At 36.9% G+C, this 22056-nt stretch overlaps 1 protein-coding gene across 1 annotated transcript; it reads left to right on the top strand.

Annotated features, from left to right (window-relative positions):
- Positions 1-13760: 13760 nt before the first annotated feature.
- LOC105220365 (uncharacterized) lies at positions 13761-14990 on the top strand. The gene has a single exon (XM_011196806.2). The coding sequence runs from the start codon at positions 13761-13763 to the stop codon at positions 14988-14990; it is 1230 nt and encodes a 409-aa protein (XP_011195108.2).
- Positions 14991-22056: the final 7066 nt, after the last annotated feature.

Here is a 22056-nt window from a genome sequence, read left to right as displayed (position 1 = left end):
TCTTACCTACAATCCCACGTAAAATTGTGAAACATTGTAAATAAAGTGTAAACGTGATATTAAACATTATAAATAAAGTGTTTAAAATATTCATACAAATAAAAATACATTTAGGAAAAAAAAAACGCCGCCGCTCGGTCTGAAACAAACATACATGATATTTAAGCATGTGCGTATACACTTGCGCAAGTATAAAAGTGTAATCAATAGTGCATATAATGTGTTTAACGTATATAAACAATATGTGTTTAAAGTATACTTATATTGTGTGCCTAACATATACATCTGCATAGGATTTATTTTGGTATACATATGTGCTTGTAGTTTATATACGCCGCACAAGTGTTCAATATTCTATTGAAGACCACGCAGTAACGGGATCTTTAGTACGCACATACATATGTATAATACATGGCAATATGTATGATGTATGTATATAACAACGGCAGCGGAGACGCCACACAAGTATGTGAAAGCAGCTGTAATTGTTGTATATTCTAACGAATATCACGCAAAACATACAATCTAAATCAACTACGCACATACATATTTACATAGCAATATGTATGATGTATGTATATAACAACGGCAGTGGAGACGTCGCACAAGTATGTGAAAGCAGTTGTAATTGTTGCAATATTCTATTGAAGACCACACAAAAATAACGGATCGTTCAGTACACACATACATATGTATGATGTAAGTATATAACAACGGCATCGGAGACGCCGCACAAGTGTTCAATATTCTATTGAAGACCACGCAAAAATAGCGGGATCGTTCAGTTCAGTACGAACATGCGATCTAAAGCAACTACGCACATGTGCATAGCAATATGTATGATCTATGTACATATATAACAACGGCAGCGAAGACGTCACTTGTGTACAAGTTTAAAACAGTTGTGATCGGCTCTGTGTTTCAGGGCGACTCATAGACCGCTGACAACTGTAGAGAAAAAAACAAAAAAAAAAACTGTCGTGGCAACAGTTGCAGCTGATCTGTGGTTTATGTTTCAGGGCGACTCATAAACCGTAGACCACTGTAGATAGCGACGAAAAGTTACAAATAAAAAAAATAAAAATAAAAAATAAAAAAAAAACGTTTGACGTATCGTTGCAACAGTTGCAGTTGGATCTCTGGTCTATGTTTCAGGGCGACTCATAGACCGTAGACCACTGTAGATGGCGACAAAAAAAAAGTAAAAAATTTATTGGCTCCATGTTTCAGGGCGGCTCATGGGGCAGTTAAAAAAAAAAAAAAAAAAAAAATGTATTATATATATTTTTATATACACAAATAATATGCAATCGGTTCTATGTTTCAGTACGACTCATAGACCTGTTCAAATCTATAACATCTTGCTCAATTCTATTTGAAGTTATTACAGTAGACTCTTTATTTCAGTGACTATATATTTTTATGGACCTAATCTACAGTGTAATACATTTATAAATGGCTCCCACCGAAAGAGTAAAAAAAATAATATTCCTCACACTAGAAGTCAAGCTAGAAATAATACAAGCCTATCCGAGGATAGAGAAACCTCTCTAGTAAGGCAAGTCGATCAATCACCTATGACTTCCATATCAGGATATTCCCCTCCAAATCAAGGAGAGGAAAGTGCTAATCCAAGTGACATCTTATCAATGTTGAAGATACCAGACGCAATTCGTTTTATACCTGTTTACGATGGTAATCCTAAAACGTTAAACGAATTCATAACCAATGTCGAAGAAATTCTCGCGCTGATCAGTGGAACCAATAACACGCCATATGGTCAGATGCTCTTAAGAGCAATTAGAAACAAAATCGAAGTAAAGGCAGATGAAAGTATCATCGAATCAGGAGCCAGTCTTGATTGGAAAGAAATTAAGGACGTTCTCATCTTGCATTGCGCAGACAAGAGAGATGAACCTACTCTTATGTTCGAGCTCCACAGTTCTCTGCAGGAGGGTCTTTCTTTAAGTTTATTATACGACAAAGTTTGTGAAATTAAATTAGCACTATTTAGGATAGCGGAAACCAAAGAATCGGAGCCTACCTTGGTTAAGACAAAAAAAAAGTTGTTTGCAGATATATGTCTTAACACATTTTTAACAGGAATCAAAGGTCCATTAGGTGCTACAGTAAGATCAATGAAACCGACCAACTTGCGAGATGCTTTTGAATGGGCATTAAAAGAAAGGGAAATTTATTTCGCTCAAATGAATATAAAAAAACAACACACACCTAGAAGAATAGATTATAATCCACATAAAATAATGGACGACAGAGGTAAAAATAAACGTAATCGTTACGACTTTAATGACAGAAATGACTATGACAGAGGTAAAAATAAACGTAATCGTTACGATTTTAATAACAGAAATGACTATAAATATAAAAGAAACGACACGTTAGCAATTATGCCAAAAGAAAACAACCACAATAATAACAAACTACAGAGACAACCTTACAAACAAACCAACAACAATTACCTTAAAGGTTCAATAAATAATATTGATCAGCAAACAGAAGTACACAATTACAATGAGGCTGCAAATTTTCGACAAAGAGCCTCGGACAACAGACAGGATATTTAATTAATGAAAACAATAAGTCACCGCTTCCATATATCATGGTAAACAAAGCTTTCGATAAACCCCTTAAATTCTTAATAGATACAGGTGCTTCTTTTTCGTTTATTAGTCCTAACTATATCTTGAAAGAAAATCAAATCAAATTACATACACCAATAGCCATCAAGACAGTACTAAATCAATTCCAATTATACGACAAAGCTATGATTACGTTATTCAGAGAATTCTCTGACTTGTCACAATACTCATTCCTTTTATTTAAATTTCATCCATATTTTGACGGGTTAATCGGAATGGACATACTAAAAGAAATAAAAGCCATTGTAAACATTCCATTCAAAATACTTGAAACAAAGACCTCAAAGATAAATATAGAACTAGAAGAGAAAGTAATGTCTGCCATATATACAATAAAAGAGAAATCAAAAAAGATCATTCAGCTACCTGTGAATATCAAGAATGGAATGTTCTGGTTTGAAACCACAATCATCTCCGATGACGTAGTAATTTCAGGAGGTGTCTATAGTGCCGAAAATAATCTCAGTTATATGGAAGTTAATAATTTTTCAAGTGATGACAAAAAATTCTGTTTAGATAAATACTTAGGAGTACAAAAGTGTAGAGAACAAGATTATTTAGAAGTCAACCTAATTCAGGAAACACAGAATGAAACAACATTTGATAATCAAGATTTTAATACTTACATACGAACTGAACACCTTAATAATGAAGAAATTATACAACTTAAAAAGCTCTGTATGGAATTTCCAAAACTTTTCTTCAAAGATGGAAACATCTTAACATTCACTAATATAATAAAACACAGAATTAGAACAACGGACGAAATTCCCATTCACACCAAACCATTTCGTTATAGTCAAACTGAACGACAAGAAATGAGGGAACAAATCGACAAACTATTGGAACAAAACATAATTAGACATAGTTATTCTCCTCGAATAAAAACAAGTGGCGGTTAGTAGTAGACTACCGTAAACTAAATGAAAAAACTATTAAAGACAAATATCCCATGCCTAATATAAATGATGTATTAGACAGAATTGGCAGGGCTAAATATTTTACAGCGTTAGATTTAGCTAGCGGATACCATCAAATTGAGATGCATCCGAAAGATGTAAGTAAGACAGCATTTTCCGCAGAAGGCGGACACTTTGAATTCGTAAGAATGCCGTTCGGACTTACCAATGCCCCAGCCACTTTTCAAAGGGTTATGGATAATGTTCTGGCTGAACTGAATGGTAAATGTTGTCTTATATACCTAGACGATATAATAATTTTTTCTGCATCCCTACAAGAACATATCAACGACCTAAGAACAGTTTTTAAAAAACTTAATAATGCTAACCTCAAACTTCAACCTTCAAAATCTGAATTTCTCAGAAAAGAAATCGAATACTTAGGTCACGTGGTTACCGACAAAGGGATCAAACCAAACCCAAAAAAGGGTATTACAGAAAATTTATATAAGATTTTGCGACAATCACAAAACCTTTAACTCAACAACTAAAGGGTAAAGACACTGTTAAAATTGGCGAAGAGTTCTTATCCGCATTTGAAACTTGTAAAAATCTATTATGCAATGATCCTCTGTTACTAGAGTATGATTATGACATATCATATAAAAAAGGATCTGAAAATGTAGTGGCCGATACACTTAGCCGAGTTAATACAGCGGAAGTCAACACTAATAAAGGGTGATTTTTTAAGAGCTTGATAACTTTTTAAAAAAAAAAAACGCATAAAATTTTTGAAGATAATTTCATTTAAATGTTGACCGCGGCTGCGTCTTAGGTGGTCCATTCGGAAAGTCCAATTTTGGGCAACTTTTTCGAGCATTTCGGCCGGAATAGCCCGAATTTCTTCGGAAATGTTGTCTTCCAAAGCTGGAATAGTTGCTGGCTTATTTCTGTAGACTTTAGACTTGACGTAGCCCCACAAAAAATAGTCTAAAGGCGTTAAATCGCATGATCTTGGTGGCCAACTTACGGGTCCATTTCTTGAGATGAATTGTTCTCCGAAGTTTTCCCTCAAAATGGCCATAGAATCGCGAGCTGTGTGGCATGTAGCGCCATCTTGTTGAAACCACATGTCAACCAAGTTCAGTTCTTCCATTTTTGGCAACAAAAAGTTTGTTAGCATCGAACGATAGCGATCGCCATTCACCGTAACGTTGCGTCCAACAGCATCTTTGAAAAAATACGGTCCAATGATTCCACCAGCGTACAAACCACACCAAACAGTGCATTTTTCGGGATGCATGGGCAGTTCTTGAACGGCTTCTGGTTGCTCTTCACCCCAAATGCGGCAATTTTGCTTATTTACACAAACCCAATTGCTGCGAACGGCGACGAATCGACATTTCACGGTCTTCAGCCACACTCTCAGAAACAGACGCAATATTCTCTTCTGTACGCACTGTACGCATTCGTGTGGTTGGTTTAATGGCCAATAAAGTAAACTGAGTGCGAAACTTGGTCACAATCGCATTAATTGTTTGCTCACTTGGTCGATTATGTAGACCATAAATCGGACGTAAAGCGCGAAACACATTTCGAACCGAACACTGATTTTGGTAATAAAATTCAATGATTTGCAAGCGTTGCTCGTTAGTAAGTCTATTCATGATGAAATGTCAAAGCATACTGAGCATCTTTCTCTTTGACACCATGTCTGAAATCCCACGTGATCTGTCAAATACTAATGCATGAAAATCCTAACCTCAAAAAAATCACCCGTTAGCTTTTTTCAAGTAAAAGTAACGAAAAGACGAACCCAATTTTAACCTTAAACAAACCAATTAACGAATATAACCTACAGCTTATATTTAAAATTGACAAAAATTCTCAAATAATAAACTCAACCCCTTTCAAAAACAAAATAAGGAAAGTCATCACAGAAAGTTCGTTTGATAATAAAAAATTAACAAAAATATTCAAAACAATTCTAAAACCTAATAAAGTATATGCTATTTTTGCTACTGACGAAATTTTTGACATTATCCAAGGTGTACTCAAAGAATATTTCTTACCAACAAATCTTTACAAAATTGTACGAGTTACTATCATACTGAAAGATATAACAAATATAGAAGAATTAAACGATGAAATACAAAAGTATTGTACGAGTTACTATCATACTGAAAGATATAACAAATATAGAAGAATTAAACGATGAAATACAAAAGTATCATATAAATAATAACCACAGAGGCATAGATGAAACGATAGCTCATTTAAAGAGAGACATTTGTTCTCCACACCTAAAAACTCAAACGTCCCGGTTAATTAATAATTGTGATATTTGTCAAACCATGAAATACGATAGACAACCACAAAAACTAGTTTTCCAAGAAACAGAAATCCCAGATTTTCCTATGCAAACAATACACATCGACTTATACACCATCAATGGAAAAACAATTTTAACTATTATCGACAGATTTTCAAAATTTGCAGCTGGATATACGATTCCAGCAAGAGACAGTCTAAACATAGTTAAAGCCTTGAAAACCTTCTTTACCATTTTTGGGACTCCTATGAAACTAGTCTGCGATCAAGGCGCAGAGTTTTCCGGAAGGATATTTAAAGATTTTTGTCAACAATATAATATTCTTTTTTTTTTTCAATATTTGTTTATTTATTGAATCTGCTCTTTGGAGCCTAACAATAAGTTATTAAATCTTAATTCTAATTAAAACTAGACAAGCTCAACCAAGTGATTGAGTTGTTTTGGTGAAACGTTGCTCATCAGTGTGCTGGCATATCTCTTCTTTTTAGACGTGATTGATTGCAAGAATGTACTAAAGCGTTAGCCAATGGGTTTGGGTGATCTCGGAGTTTGGATAAATATTTGTGTCTGCTGTTCTCCACTTCTTTCTTTACCATGAGAATACCAAGATCTTTATGGATATTTTCATTACGCATGTACCATGGTGAGCACGTGATTGTTCTAAGCATTTTTGATTGAAATCTCTGAATTATATCGATATTGGTTGCACAGGTCGTACCCCACAGTTGAATGCCGTACATCCAAATCGGTTTTATTATCGCGTTATATAACAGAACTTTGTTGTCTAGGCTAAGTTTTGATTTTTTGTTTAGAAGCCAATTTAAATTTGCAGCTCTTATCTTCATGCAGGTTATTTTGCTCGATATGTGTTTTCTCCACGTGAGCCTTCTATCTAAGTGAATACCAAGATATGTTACTTCAGTCGCTTGGGGCACTAAAATATTGTTCATTTTAACTGCCGGGCACGATTTTGGTCTTAGGGAAAATGTAACATGCTTGCACTTTTGTTCGTTTACATTTATACGCCAGTTGGTTAGCCATTCTTCGACAAAAATCAAATGATCTTCTAATACTTTTGATGCTATAATTGGGCATTTGTTTCGGCTCACTAAAGCTGTGTCATCCGCAAAAGTTGATGTCAAAACATTACTAGCTGTTGGAAGGTCAGCTGTATATATTATGTATAGAGTTGGCCCTAAAACACTGCCCTGAGGTACACCAGCTCTTATTGGTCGTTCTTCAGATATGAAGTCTCCTACTTTGACAGTAAACTTTCTATTTTTTAAATAAGACTCCAAGGTTTTATGCATTTCGAGAGGTAAGCTTTTTTTAATCTTATATAAAAGCCCGTCATGCCACACTTTATCGAACGCCTGAGCCACATCTAGAAATATAGCAGAACAGTACTCTCTATACTCGAACGCCCTTCTGATTTCGTTAGTAATTCTATGTACTTGTTCTACAGTGCTATGTTTTGCACGAAAACCGAATTGGTGCGTTGGTATTACATTATTTTCATGGAGGAAAGGAGACATCTTTGATAGTAACACTTTTTCAAATATTTTAGAAAGACAGGGTAGAAGACTGATTGGTCTGTATGAAGACGGCTGTGTCAAGTCTTTACCTGGTTTCTCTATCATGATTATCTGCGACTTTTTCCATGAAATTGGGTAGTACCCGAATATGAAAATAGCGTTAAAGAGCAAGGAGAGCACTGTTAAAGCAATATTTGGTAACTCAATTAGCATTTTTGGAGTAATTTTATCGTGTCCTGCCGACTTTTTTGGATTCAGCTCTTTTATGATTTTAATAATTTCAGAAGATGACGTTTGAATAGACCCAAGCGACTCGTTAGCGCTATTGGAGATGATTGGTAGCTTAAAGCTGTTCTTTGGGCAATTTGGTTGAAATACCTTTTCTAGGTGATTTGCAAAACAATTTGCCTTATCCTCGTCACTTCGTGCCCAGTTTCCACCCAAGCCTCTTATAGGCAAATTGGAGTCGACTGGAGGCTTCATTGACTTTTGGGCTTTCCAAAGAGAATTTCGTTTGTTTGAGTTTGGACACAGTTTCTTTATATAATTGTGAGTGTGGTATTCTTCCTCACGTTTAAGCGCTGTTTTTAATTTTCGTACAGCATATTTTAGTTGAAGCTGAGTAGAAGGGGAGCGATTTAACTGCCATTCACGTCTAGCTCGCCTTTTTTCATTTACAAGCTTTTCTATTTCATTATTAGTGATTTTTCTTCGGCTAATTGGTTTATTATTTCTGTTTGGTGTTGCTATGACAGCTGCATTTGATATTACATCATTAAATTCTCGTATGCTTTCATCAATATCTCTTTCTGTATCTATTTTTAAATCAATATTAATGTGGCTACTCACATATTTTTTATATTTTAACCAGTTCGTTTTGTGAGATGTCAGACCCACTTTTGGCTCAACGAATATAGGTTGTTCACACAACTTTATTAGTACAGGTGAATGGTCAGAAGATAAGTCTGTACATGTATCAACTGTCACAAGCGATCTATCTATATTTTTGGTTACAGCGAAATCAATTAAATCTGGTAGTTTGTTGAGATCACTGGGCCAGTATGTGGGCTTGCCAGGAGATATTATATCAATGTTATTGTGGTTCATAATGGTTTGGTACAGCTGGCGTCCTTTCGGATTAATAAGACGTGAACCCCAGTACATGTGTTTTGCATTATAATCTCCACCTGCTAGAAATCTATGACCTAGCGTTCCAAAAAAGTCTTTAAATTCGCTATCTGTAATTTTAAAACGAGGTGGGCAGTATATAGCCGTTAGATTTAAATCAGAATTCCTATTTTTTAAGGATATTGTTGTAGCTTGTAACTGGGCTGTAACATGAGATTCCCGAGCATAGTGGTTTAACCTATTTCTAACCAACACTGCCGTTCCACCGTGTGCTTTTCCATCCGGGTGATTTGTAACATACAGTCTAAATCCCGGTATTTTAAAATTGTTTTTGTTTGTCAGATGAGTCTCTGATATTAGCATTACATCTATATTTTTTTCAGACAGAAATTTAATAATCTCTAATTTATGTTGGTTAACACCGTTAGCATTCCATATACAGACATTTAGTACGCTCATTTTTTACTTAATAAAGTTTGCAGCATTTGGTTTTGTGATTTTATTAAATCTTGTATCATATTTTGCATAGTAGACATAAATTGTGTCATACATTGCGTTAGATTTATAATCATGGTTTCAATACCACCATTTGGTGGATTTTGTGGTAGTTGCATTTGTACAGTGTTGCCTTTTACAACATTAGCATAGCTCCCTTGTACATCAATTTTTTTAAGTATACCGGGTTTAGGAATATGGTCTGTGATATCTATGATTTCATTATGGGGAGTATGTAGCATTTGGTTACGTCGTGCTTGAATTCCCTGTGATAACTTCGATTTCAAATCTTTATAAACAGGACAACCCCTGTAATTGGCAGTGTGACTTCCTCCACAATTGCTGCATTTTTTGTTTAAATCCTCTTTCTTAAGGATACATTTTGAAGTGGGATGTAAATCACCACATACCACACAAACACTGCGTAGAGTGCAATATGATTTGGTATGCCCATACTCTTGGCAGTTGGTGCATTGTACCGGTCCGTTTCTTTTATGTGGTTCTTCTACGGTTACTCTACGGTGCAGCAAATATTTTAAATTATATATTGGATGTACTTCGTTCTTTTTAAGCTGGTTAGAATTCGGCATCAATTCAATTCTAAACATGGGTTGCGGTACTTTATTTCTATTAAAGATGTTTACGACAGTTTTAACTTCAAAGCCACATTCTTCAATAGCTTCTTTGATTTCACTAGAGTCTACTGAAGACTCTATACCTTTAATTACTACAGCTAGGCCCTTTGAGCTCTTCAGCTGATAGGAATAATAATTTTTGTTTTTATCTGACAAAAACTTTACAACATCCATAAAACTTTTCTCAGTGTAAGTCTGTATTTTCGTTTCATCTATGTTGCCTTTTTTTAAAGGCACTATGTGAAAGTTTTTTGTATCTACAATTTCGCTTAATTTCGCAACAAGAGTATTTGAGCTACGCTCGCGCAAATATATTGGGGGCGGTTTGGCATAAGCGACTGTGGTGGTACCCTTCGCATTATCATCAGAATCATTGCTTAGTAAGGCAAATCTGTTGCCATTTAAAATTTCAGGCTTATTCTTGGTTGGCGTGCCGCCTTGAAACTTTTTAGGATTGACCGCTGACCTCACAGGACTTAATTTCCTTTTAATATTGACGTAGCGGTCAATGCCAATCTGTACAGATGGACTCTTTTTGATTTGTACATTCTCACCTTGCGTTATGCTTTTATTCGCTTTTTGCTCGCTTGCAGGTACCTGCTTCGGTGCGTTCATGTTTGTTGCTGGCCGTTGTTGACTGTCATTCTCTGCTGCTTTTGTTGTTTCTAAGCTCTGCTTCGGGTGCTGCTCAGTTGATCGCTGTGATGACTCATCCTTCTCGCCTTTGCCTTGTTTGTTGGTAGGAGCTGGTTTAGCAGGCTCGACAAAGCTAAAGTAGGCATTTAGAGAATGCCTACGGCCTTGTTGGTGAGGCTGCGCAGCGCTCATGTTATTGTTTATTTTGCTCACTTATAGTTTGTTATTTATTATTTGTTTATTGTTTGCACACTTTTATTTTTGTGTTTCTTTTTTGTTTTGCTTGACACTTTCGGCGTTATTGGCTAAAGCTTAGCTTAATGCACTTTATAAATTGTTTTGTATATTGTGTATTTTCTTTTTGCTTTAGATAATTATCACGGAGCGCATCAAAAACACGTCCGTATAGGTTGAAAGCTCTTCACGGCGTATCGAATATTCAAATACATTTTACTTCTTTCCAACAATCCTCTAGCAACTCACCAGTAGAGAGGTTGCACTCTTCTCTAACAGAAATATATAGAATTATAATGAATACGAAAAAAGAGAATAAACTAGAATGCGACCATAACGATATTCTTAGCGAAACATTTATTACATACAATAACGCTATCCATTCGACAACTAAATACACTCCATATGAGATTTTTTATGGAAGACCGCATTTATTTAACAAAGAGATGACTTTCAACAACGAACACGACTATATTCAAAAACTGAATGACTTCCAAAGAGTAATATATCCCACGAATCGGTACAGGAGTTACCAACTCAACTTCATTTTGAGTTGATGCCACAGAAAAGCCACAACGAATGATGCGACTCAAGTAAAACGGGAACTACCGTTACAGAAGATCAAGAAGCCTAGCGAGAGTGACGCGGCAGCGGCGACGAGTTCAGTTGATTTTTGAATGCCAGATAGGGCGGTGGTCGAGCCTATCGGTAACTCGGGCGCAATCAACTGATGGTGCCAACAAGCTTGAAGCATACACTACACTAAATTGTACATGGAAGAGGTCGTTATGGATAAGAGAAAATGTAGTGTTGAGAAAGATAACAAAAGCACAAGCGATTTGTTTTTACAATTTTCCATAGTTTGTCGTTATTAACTTCCTTAAATTTCATGCATTGGTACAATCGATGATTATCTTTACAAAGTATGATTTCAATTTTCTTCGGATGGACAGCAATGTTTTTGGTGATCTATTACATTTTAGTGATAGATGTTCGGAACTGACGTGGGTGTATTTAATTCTGTTGTCATAACAAACATATTTTGACATCTGGTTTCAATAGAACTAAATTAACATATTGTTGGGTATGGCTTATTGATATATGTCTGACCTTTCCATTCTTCCCGTTTATAAAGTTTACTTACCATTGCAATGCATTGAGCTTAAATTATGAATTTCATGAAATTTCCCACTTGTGATTGATGAAAATGAAACTGTAACGAAAATATCACTGCTTTCGCACTTGAGGGATGAATTAATAGGATTCAACTTTTGACCGGGCATCTCCTTTAAGAGCTTTCTGTAAGCGAAGTACATTCCCTACATTAGTGTATGCAAACATATTTGTTGCCACTCTTCAGGTGAGCCTGAAAACTGCATAAATTACGGCATAAATGTTGTGTGTCATGCAAAGATGAGGTATGCGTTTTGTTTAAAGATGTGGCGGCTGTAGATTATTAACAGCAAATTTTACATTCACATTTTCATTGAATTCGCGATATCTGTTTTTTGACTTCTTAAATTGTACCATGGCAGTAATTAAATATGGCGTTATTTAGGGTGGCAAACGACGAATAAATATTAAAATAATGTTGCGGCAGCAATTGATGAAAAACACGAATATATTAAAAAGTCTTTATTTATTAAACTAAAGGAAATAGAAGAAGAGAGTGAGTTTTAATATTTCTCAGAAAGTGTATTTAAATGTATCATACATACATATATATATATACTATTGGCCGGGCCACGCATTGCTGTGGATAAAGTATATGTATTGTAACGAAAATGATACCAGAACAAACTAGAATTGACAATTGAAATCGATAACTTGCCAGATGTATCTAGACATCGATATTCGTAGTTGCCAGAATGTTCGAGTGGCGATGTATAGCTTACAATCGACTATATAAGGGCTGCCGGACTAGCAGCAACACACAGTTCTAATTAGAGAGTTGCCGAGTAAAATGCTAGAAACTAGAAGTAAGAAGTTGTAAACTCGTATAACGAGTAATAAAGTGTTAAGTTATTTGAATTAGAAATAAAGATTAGTGTATAGCCATTAAAGTGTGACTTTTATTTGGCAATCCAGTGATCGAACTCAAGGTAGAGTTTCAGCGTTAACGATTTATTTTGGAAATCCGTTACAATTGGTGTCAGAAGTGGGATTGACAAATAAAATTCCATAGGAGATAATGGTTAAGTTCAACGATTTAAAGATACCACAACTCAAAAAGGAGTTGGAACAACGAGGCTTAGCAACGAATGGGTTGAAAGCTGAGTTACAAGCCCGGTTGCAAGAGGCCATGGAGGAAGAAAACATCAACATTGACGAATATGTTTTCCAATCGGTGTTGCAGGAATCAACAACGAAGATAGAGGAGAGGGAAGAAAGCCAATGTTCATCAAAGAATACGGATATAAGCACAATGTTGGCACAAATTTTGGCTCAGCAAGCCCAGATGTCATCGCAAATATTAACGCAAGTGTCCTTAAAAATAACAGAGCTATCATCGCAAATGTCAGCACAGTTGAAAGAATAGGACGCCCGTATATCACAGGTGACTTCACAAATAGCAGAAGTATCAACAAAGATTTCAGAAGAGCAAGACAAGATCAAAATTGATGTGAAAGAATTGAAAGACAAGATTAAGACTGATGTGGAAGAACTAAAAGATCGTTTTCGCGACCTGCCACTAAATCGACCAGTGGTGTCAACAGGTTCTGTCAAAGTCGAAACTCCATCATTTGACGGCACAATTCCGTTCCAAATTTTTAAACTCTGCGGAAATTCTACAAACTGTACCCAATTGTGAGTCAAGCAGTTAGGAAGCGTTGATGGCTGCTGTAGAAAGGCGGTATGGGAGTGAGCACAGGAGGCAAATTTTCCAAATATAATTGTAAAATCGGAAACAGAAATCTAGTGAGTCTTTGCAGGAATTTGCTACGGAAATTGAAAGGCTAGTTCACTTGGCCCATGCGCATAAGTCGGCAGAGTACATAGAGGATATAAAAACCCAGAGTTTCGTTAATGGAATACGAGACGAGAATACGCGCTATGCCGCACTAGCATGTCCAAAATTGACTTTTGCAGAAACGGTATCCTTTGCTCTAACGCTCGAGAGTGCCTCCTTACTGAGCCATAGGACATTTAAAGCTCATCGTGTAGAAATAGAAGAGCCCGCCTGGACAAAGAAATTTTTTGAAGAAATGCATAAAATGCTGGTAAAATCTGGAGAAACACCTAAGAAAAATTATGGCGTGGTGAAGTGTTTCAACTGCGGAAAGAATGGTCATATTGAACGTAATTGCAATATTCTAGTTGGACGCAAACGCAAAGGTGAAGAAGCTAAACTAAAGCGAGCCAGTCGAAAGGGGCGCATGCTGTCTGCCCCAAGTGAATGCCCTGTAATCTCTGTCTCTCAAATAATCAGAAATACCAACAACGTTACCGTTAGTGGATGTGTGGACGGTAGAAAGCGCATACTGACTGTGGATACGGGCTCAACACATTCCATAACTCGATCGGATCTAGTTAACAAGGAAGTTAAACCACTAGCTGGTGCAAAGTTACGTACTGCAACTGGAGATGATGCTCAAGTTCTCAGGGAAGTAACGTGCGAAATTGGAATAGGAAAGATAGCCGTGTTACATAACTTTATAGTGGCAGATATCGTCGGCGAAGTCATAATTGGAGTAGACTTTCTAGCCAGTAAAGGAATCAAATTAGACATGGAAAACAAAATTATGACTTATACTCGTACCAATATGGAAGTGCCTCTTATGATTGGTTATGATAACAAATGCGTCGTTAGACAAGTGTTAATAACAGAAAATCAGAAGATTCCACCAAAATCAGAAGCAGTTATTTGGGCAGAAATAGATGGAGATCATGGGACAAACACGTTGTGGGTTGTTGAAGGCGCAAAAGAATCTACACCAAACTTACTTATAGGAAAAACCCTGGCTATGACACGACAAGACAAAAGAGTTCCAATAAGAGTCCTTAATGAGTGTAGGTCACCATTCACAGTCCCCAAAGGAGCTACATTAGGACAGTGTCAGGAGATTGAGCCCATAATAAATTGCGAAACACATCTTGAAGGAAATTCTGTGGGTAAAGACGATATTTCGAACAATATTAACGCTTGGACCGAAGAACTAAAGATAGACCATAAAAAGAAGGCCAAACAACTTCTTCTCAGATACTCCAACTTATTTGATAAAGATGAATCCAAACCAGGTAGAACCAAAGTTGTGAAGCATTTCATCAACACCGGAGATGCAAGACCAATCCGCCAGGCTCCTCGCAGCGTTCTATTAGCCAAACGTGAAGTTGTAAGCCAGACCATACGTGAAATGAGCGATAGCGGCATAATTGAACCATCATCGAGCCCATGGAGTTCACCTGTAGTACTTGTGAAGACTACAGAAAGTTGAATGACGTCACGAAGAAAGACAGTTATCCATTTCCTAGAATAGATGACACTCTAGACTCGCTATCAGGCACGAATTGGTTTTCAACACTCTATGTGAAAATTGGCTATTGGCAAGTGGAAGTAAACGAAGAAGATAAAGAAAAGAAGAAGATAAAGAAAAGGCTTTCAGCGTTGGAGATGGTCTATGGCAATTTACTATAATGCCCTTTGGGTTATGTAACGCTCCTTCCACTTTTGAGAGACTTATGGATCAAGTGTTAAAAGGATTGCATTGGAAGACATGTTTGGTATACCTTGACGATATCATTGTTTTGGGTAAGAGTTTTGATGAGCACCTCAAGAACTTGGAAGAGGTTTTTCAATGCATAGCGCTGGTTTAAAACTGAGCTCGAAGAAGTGTTCACTATTCAAGAAGGAAGTGAGTTATTTAGGACACAAAGTCACAACGAAGGGCATTGGTACAGCTCAAGAAAAGATAGAGGCAGTAAACGATTGGCCCAGACCTTAAAAATTTATATGAATTGCGGAGTTTCCTTGGACTGTGTACGTATTATCGACAATTCGTTCCAAATTTCGCCAGCGTAGCTAATAGCCTCCATGAACTCACGAAGAAGAACACAGCCTTTGAATGGAATGAATAACAGGAATTGGCCTTCCAAACTCTGAAGGAGAGATTATGTACTGCGCCAATGTTAGCATATCCAATTCCAGGCTCAACGTTCGTCTTTGACACGGATGCTCGTGGCTATGCAATAGGAGGTGTTCTATCACAAGTGATTGACGGGAATGAGAAAGTGGTCGCGTATTATAGCCAGACAATAAGTAAGACAAAAACATTGCGTAACGAGAAGAGAATTACTGGCATTGGTGAAGTGCATCAAACATTTCCATAAGTACCTTTACGGACAGCGATTTCGAGTAAGGACAGATCACGCAGCATTAAAATGGCTTCTGCAATTCAAGAATCCAGAAGGACAGTTGGCACGATGGATTGAGAGACTCCAAAGTTATGACTTCTCTATAGAACATCGCAAATGCAGTAGTCATGGGAATGCGGATGCAATGTCCCGTCGCCCATGTAATTTAGAATGTAGACATTGTTCAAGAGCAGAGGCCAAAGAAGACATTATAGATGTCCGATTAATGTCAATAACCTCGACAGAAGGCTGGAATCCAAAGGAATTACGAAAATGTCAGCAAGAAGATCCAGATTTGGATCTGGTAATGCATGGATTGGAGCTGAACAAGCGTCCAACGAGAGAAGAAATAGCTGCAGAGAGTCCAGTTGCAAAGGAATATTGGGCACAGAGGAACAGTTTAAAGTTGGTATATGTCTGCTTGCATCGAGTATGGGAAAGCAAGATGGACAAAGTTCCTGAAATCTTATAATCGTTCCGAAAATTAGAATTCCTGATGTTCTAAAGGAGATGCCTAACGGTCCAAGTGGAGGGCACCTGGGAATCACAAAAACTTAGAAAAACTAAAGCAAAGATTTTATTGGGTTGGTTGTCGGCAATCAGTCACGGAATGGATTGCTAATTGTGCTAAGAAGCTGAAACAGTAGCGAATGTATTCATCAATAATTGGGTAACATGGTATGGTGTTCCAATAAAAGTACATTCTGACCAAGGAATGAAATTCGAATCAGCTCTAATCCAGGAAATGTGCCAAAAATTGGGTATACGGAAAACTCGTACAACAGCCTTACATTAGAAGAACATCTAAAGAAGGTGGTAGACAAGTATCAAAAGGATTGGGATACCCATATAGCTTTATTCCTGATGGCTTACCGGTCTGCTGTACATGAAACAACGGGGCAGACTCCAGCAAAGGTAATCTTTGGACATCATCTTCGGTTACCGGTTGATTTAAAGTTCGGAATAAACGCAAATGCTAGGTGTCCTAGAAGACGAAATGAGAGAAATTCATGCTATGGTGAGACAGCGCACACAAATCATGAGTGAGTGATAAAATGAAGGCAAACTACGACAAGGCAATTAACTCCGAAGGATTTGTGGAAGGAGATTGGGTATTGTTATATAACCCACAACGGAAGAAAGGACTGTCTCCTAAATTTCAATGCAGTTGGGAAGGACCATACCAGGTTGTTAAACGGATAAATGATGTAGTGTACCGCATACAAACAATTGGTAGACATAGGAATAAAATGAAGGTGGTTCATCTAGAACGGCTTGCAGCATTTGGTTCTGGAACTATGTCTAATCGGGACGATTAGATTTAAGTGGAGTGCAGTGTAACGAAAATGACACCAGAACAAACTAGAATTGACAATTGAAATCGATAACTTGCCAGATGTATCTAGACATCGATATTCGTAGTTGCCAGAATGTTCGAGTGGCGATGTATCGCTTACAATCGACTATATAAGGGCTGTCGGACTAGCAGCAACACACAGTTCTAATTAGAGAGTTGCCGAGTAAAGTGCAAGAAACTAGAAGTAAGAAGTTGGAAACTCGTATAACGAGTAATAAAGTATTAAGTTATTTGAATTAGAAATAAAGATTAGTGTAAAGCAATTAAAGTGTGATATTTATTTGACAATCCAGTGATCGATCCCAAGGTAGAGTTTCAGCGTTAATGATTTATTTTGGAAATCCGTTACAGTATGTTAAATTCTATTCTGGTTAACTATATGGTAAAGTGAAATAATTAAGGGAGTTACTAATTATTTAACTACTTTCCAAGTTGTCCGTCAGCTTTAGTGGTTTGCGATAAATATACCAAAACTCTCTCTTGGGTTTCTTCTCCCCAATTTATCAAACAATCAGTATCAAACAATGTTCCGAATTTTATTCCCTTTTTGCTTAACTACTATTTTTAGTCGTTGCAGAAGTCCGATTTTGGCCATCGAGAATACCAACCTTCTCCTAGTATCAAGGTTTAAGTGTGAGCTTAGTTATATTAGGTTATCTAGACCAAATTAACGTTTGACCAAATGGCCGACCGGACAGACTTCTTTTTTTAATTTCTGCATTTGTCCATTTTTGCCTATCTACAATAGAATCTCATATTGCTAATTGTAACGTGTACGACGACCTTGACCTAATGGCCGAATGGTCAGACGGATGGACATTGCGAGTAAAATTTTAAATATAAAATATCCTATGTTTTAAGTTGGTCCAAACCGCAGACGTGTGCAAAATTTCATTAAAATCGGTTCAGTATCAGCCGTCATACAATATATATGATGATTTTCGTTATTCTATTGGAATTTATACCGAATATAGGGGTAAAATTTTGTGTTATCTTAATAAAAATATTGCAATAAATTGCGAGAGTATAAAATGTACGGTTGCACCTGAACTTAACCTTTCCTTACTTGTTGTAATTTAATTCTCTTTGAATTTTTTCTTCGTTTCTATTGGGGTTTATATTTCCTTACTTTACGATTTTAAAACTTAACTACAAAATGTTCATATTGCAGTGACTAACTCTATTTTTCTAAACGGATTATTTGTTTTTTTTTTAGGTGTTTTCTGGAATATTCAGCGTTGATTAAATTAGTGTCTATAGAATTTTCTACTCCTGTTTTATTCGCATTATTTGTTATATTTTCTTTTATAAGTTGTGCATTAAAATTCGGTGATAGGTGATTAAAAAAATGTTATACGGGATTTCACCGGTTGTAGAATGTATTACGAGGGCTGCTATATATATTTCTGGCCTAGGCAACACTAAGTGTTGCCAGGTGCAATCTGACATTTCCATTGGAAAGTTTGACATTTTTTAGCATAACATCACTCAGAACGTTTTGTCATTTAATCGTGAATTGTTTTATTTACAGGAAATTAAAAAATTCATCTCGGCCAAAAAATGAAATTAACTCGTGAACATTTTCGTGCGATCATTTTTCACAACTTTCGACGTGGATTATCGCGACAAGAGTGCATCGATGAACTAAAATCTTTGTATGGCTATGAAGCACCATCCTATAGCACTGTGAAAAACTGGTACAACGAATTCAATCGTGGCCGACGCTCGCTCAAAGACGAATTCCGTGAAGGTCGTCCAAAAACAGCCGTTGTGCTAGAAAACATCGATGCCGTACGTGAACTGATACTGCAAGACCGTCATGTAACATACCTTTAGATAGAGGCATGCCTAAGCATTTCTCCCACCAGCATACATTCGATATTGCATGAACACCTGGCCGTAAAAAAGGTTTGTTCTCATTGGATCCCGCACAATTTGCCAATCGCTAAAAAAAATTGGTTTGAGCGCATGCAAAAGTGTTGGGTATAAATCTAGATGGAGAATATTTTGAAAAACAATAAAACCATTTTCGTTGATAAATATTCCTATTTTCATTATTAGGCCAGAAATATATATAGCAGCCCTCGTATATTATGGTTGTATGTTAAAAGAGTTCGTTCGATTTGCAAGTACTTTAATTCTTTATCATCCGAGCTATTAATTATTCTAAGTTTTTCATCAAGGGTTTTGTGAGTAATGTGATCATATTTACACCTATTACATAATTCGCATTCGTTAATAATTTTAGTATTTTCTTTTAAGTAATTTGGATAGTAATATTTATTTTTAAAACGATTAGCAATCTTTTCAATGCCATGATGAAGGCCTTATTTTTAAATTACGTATAATCTTCGAGTTCTTTTGTTACTCTCAATATTTTGTGTTTTGTATTGTTGATTAGAGTTTTAAATGAATAGTAGCATAGTACCATAATAGTTGATTCGGTTGCGGAATGAATAGTAGCAATATTAGATGAAGTATCACCAAAGTACACAATCCGCCACATGGTTTTCATTTCCTGAAATATATTTTACATCAAAGTCAAACTCTTTAAGTTTCCACTTATACCTTTACCGTTTAGCGTTTGGTTCCTTAAAATTGTGGATCCATTGTAGAGGTCTATGATCACTATTTATGAGAAATTGTCTGTCATATAAATATGGGCGAAAATATTGTTGCCCAAACAATTGCCAGCAACTCTTTCTTCGTTGTGGAATAATGTAACTCGTGTTCATTAAGAGTAGGGTTTGCAAGGCAAACAGGTTGACCTTGTTGATTCAAAACAGCTCCAAGAGCTACATTTGATGCGTCGGTGGTTTGAGTAACCTTTCTTTCATGGTCCGGGTATGCTAAAACTGGTCCTTTATTATTTATTAGAAGCATCAGTGAATCTACAGCGTTTATATATTCTTCATTAATTACCATTTTATTGTCCTTTTTCAAGCATTGAGTTAAAGGTTTAGTAATTTTAGAAAAGTCTCTTATAAAATTCGATAAAAGTCTAATCTCAAAATTTTTTTAATATCTTTTTCAATTTTTGGCAATGGATACTTCAATAAGGAATCTCTTTTATTTGGGTTGGGATTGATCCCCTCTGGGGTTACAATATGACCGAGAAATTCGTTTCTTTCATTAAAAATCTTGCTTTTTTTCAATGAATACTTTGCTTCATTAAACATGTGAAATACTTTTTCAAGAGCATCCATGTGTCTTGAAGTGAAGTACTGAAGACAATAATATCATCCAAGTACCCATACAAACATTTCCGATCAAACCATCTAAGACTGAATTCATCTGCCTTTGGAATGTCGATGGCGCATTCTTCAGACCAAACGGCATACGTAAAAACTAAAAATGTACATTCGGTGTAGAAAATGCTGTTTTCATTCTATCCTCTGGATCCAAATTGATGGAATCACATTGATAAGACAATTGTACTAAAGTACATGCAAAAGCACTCTCCAAGTTTATCCAATATTTTAACCATAATAGGTTAGGTTGGTCCGGTAGGCCTTCAGGCCACGCATAGACCAGTTATGGTCCTTTGCGATACCAGAATGGAGTGCCTTTACGTGTTCCCTGAGTAGTAGTCATCGTTCAGGATGCCTGCGCCTGTCGTGATTTTTAATAGTTTATGAGGCTTCACTGACGATATCTCCTCTAACTTATCGTACTGTGGGGCCCCTAAGTACCTAAAACGCTGTCTCGCTAACGCAGGAAAAACGCACATTTTATAGGCATGTGCCGCTACAAGGCTGTGACCGGTAAGAATGCCAACCATGGTTCTACAGCCCTTTCTATCGAGCTCCAGTAGGAACCTTGTATATTTTTGATCTACCGCTTTGCACATGACCTTTGCAGTTTTACACCCCGAGATATGATTCTTCTTGCCATGAATGAGCATGGATTTAGCGATGTTGATCATGTTTCCGGGTGACAACTGTACACCATTCTTGGCAATCCCGTCTACGATTTCGACAAAGAGATCTATAGGTGTCAGGTTTAATATTCGTTCTAGAGCAGCCCTTGGGGTGGTTCTTAGGGCCCCCGTTATACATAGCGCTGCAAGCCGCTGAACTTTTTCCATCGGCTTCCGATACGTAAATTTTCTAGTACCCGTCCACCAGAACCCCGGAGAGCAAAATTGGTCTCACTATTGCTGTGTAGCACCAGTGCATGAGAGTGGGAGAAAGCCCCCAGGTAGTGCCAAGCATCTTCCTGCATGCATACAGAGCATTACTGGCTTTCCTCACTCTCTCCTTCACATTGTACTTCCACAGAAGTTTGGTGAGCAAAACTACCCCTAGGTATTTGGTACGGTCCTTGAGCGGGAGCTCGGTCCCATTTAGGGAAGGGGGCCTCCATGCAGGTATTTTGTACCTTCTAGTAAACACCAGAAGGTCTGTCTTTTCCGCATTGAGCCCCAGTCCAGCTAGCGTTGCTCAGTTTTTGACAGTGCTGAGAGTGCTGGTCATTATACTCCTGAGAGTGTGCAGACACTTTCCCGTTATTAAGATGGCGATGTCATCCGCATACGCTGTTATCTTGGGAGCTTTGTTTTCAAACTGTTTTAGTAAGTTGTTTACCACTAATGTCCATAAGAGTGGAGATAGCACTCCGCCTTGCGGAGTACCTCTACAGACTTGCTTGGTCACCCTGGCATTATTCCATTCTGCTTTTATCTTTCTAGAAATCAAGAGGCGCTGTGTCTCTTATATATGTGCATCTAGTATTTTCTCCAGCGCCTTCAGAAGGAAAGAGGTAAGACTTATGGGCCTGAACTCTTTCGAGTA

This window comes from Zeugodacus cucurbitae, chromosome 2 (assembly GCF_028554725.1).
Source record: "Zeugodacus cucurbitae isolate PBARC_wt_2022May chromosome 2, idZeuCucr1.2, whole genome shotgun sequence".
Classification (NCBI taxonomy): domain Eukaryota; kingdom Metazoa; phylum Arthropoda; class Insecta; order Diptera; family Tephritidae; genus Zeugodacus; species Zeugodacus cucurbitae.
Note: the sequence above shows the minus strand (reverse complement) of the source record. Positions and strands in the feature narration are given on the sequence as shown.

Coding starts and splice junctions, on each gene's coding strand:
- LOC105220365 (XM_011196806.2), top strand. CDS start 13,761: ATGCATAAAATGCTGGTAAAATCTGGAGAAACACCTAAGAAAAATTAT.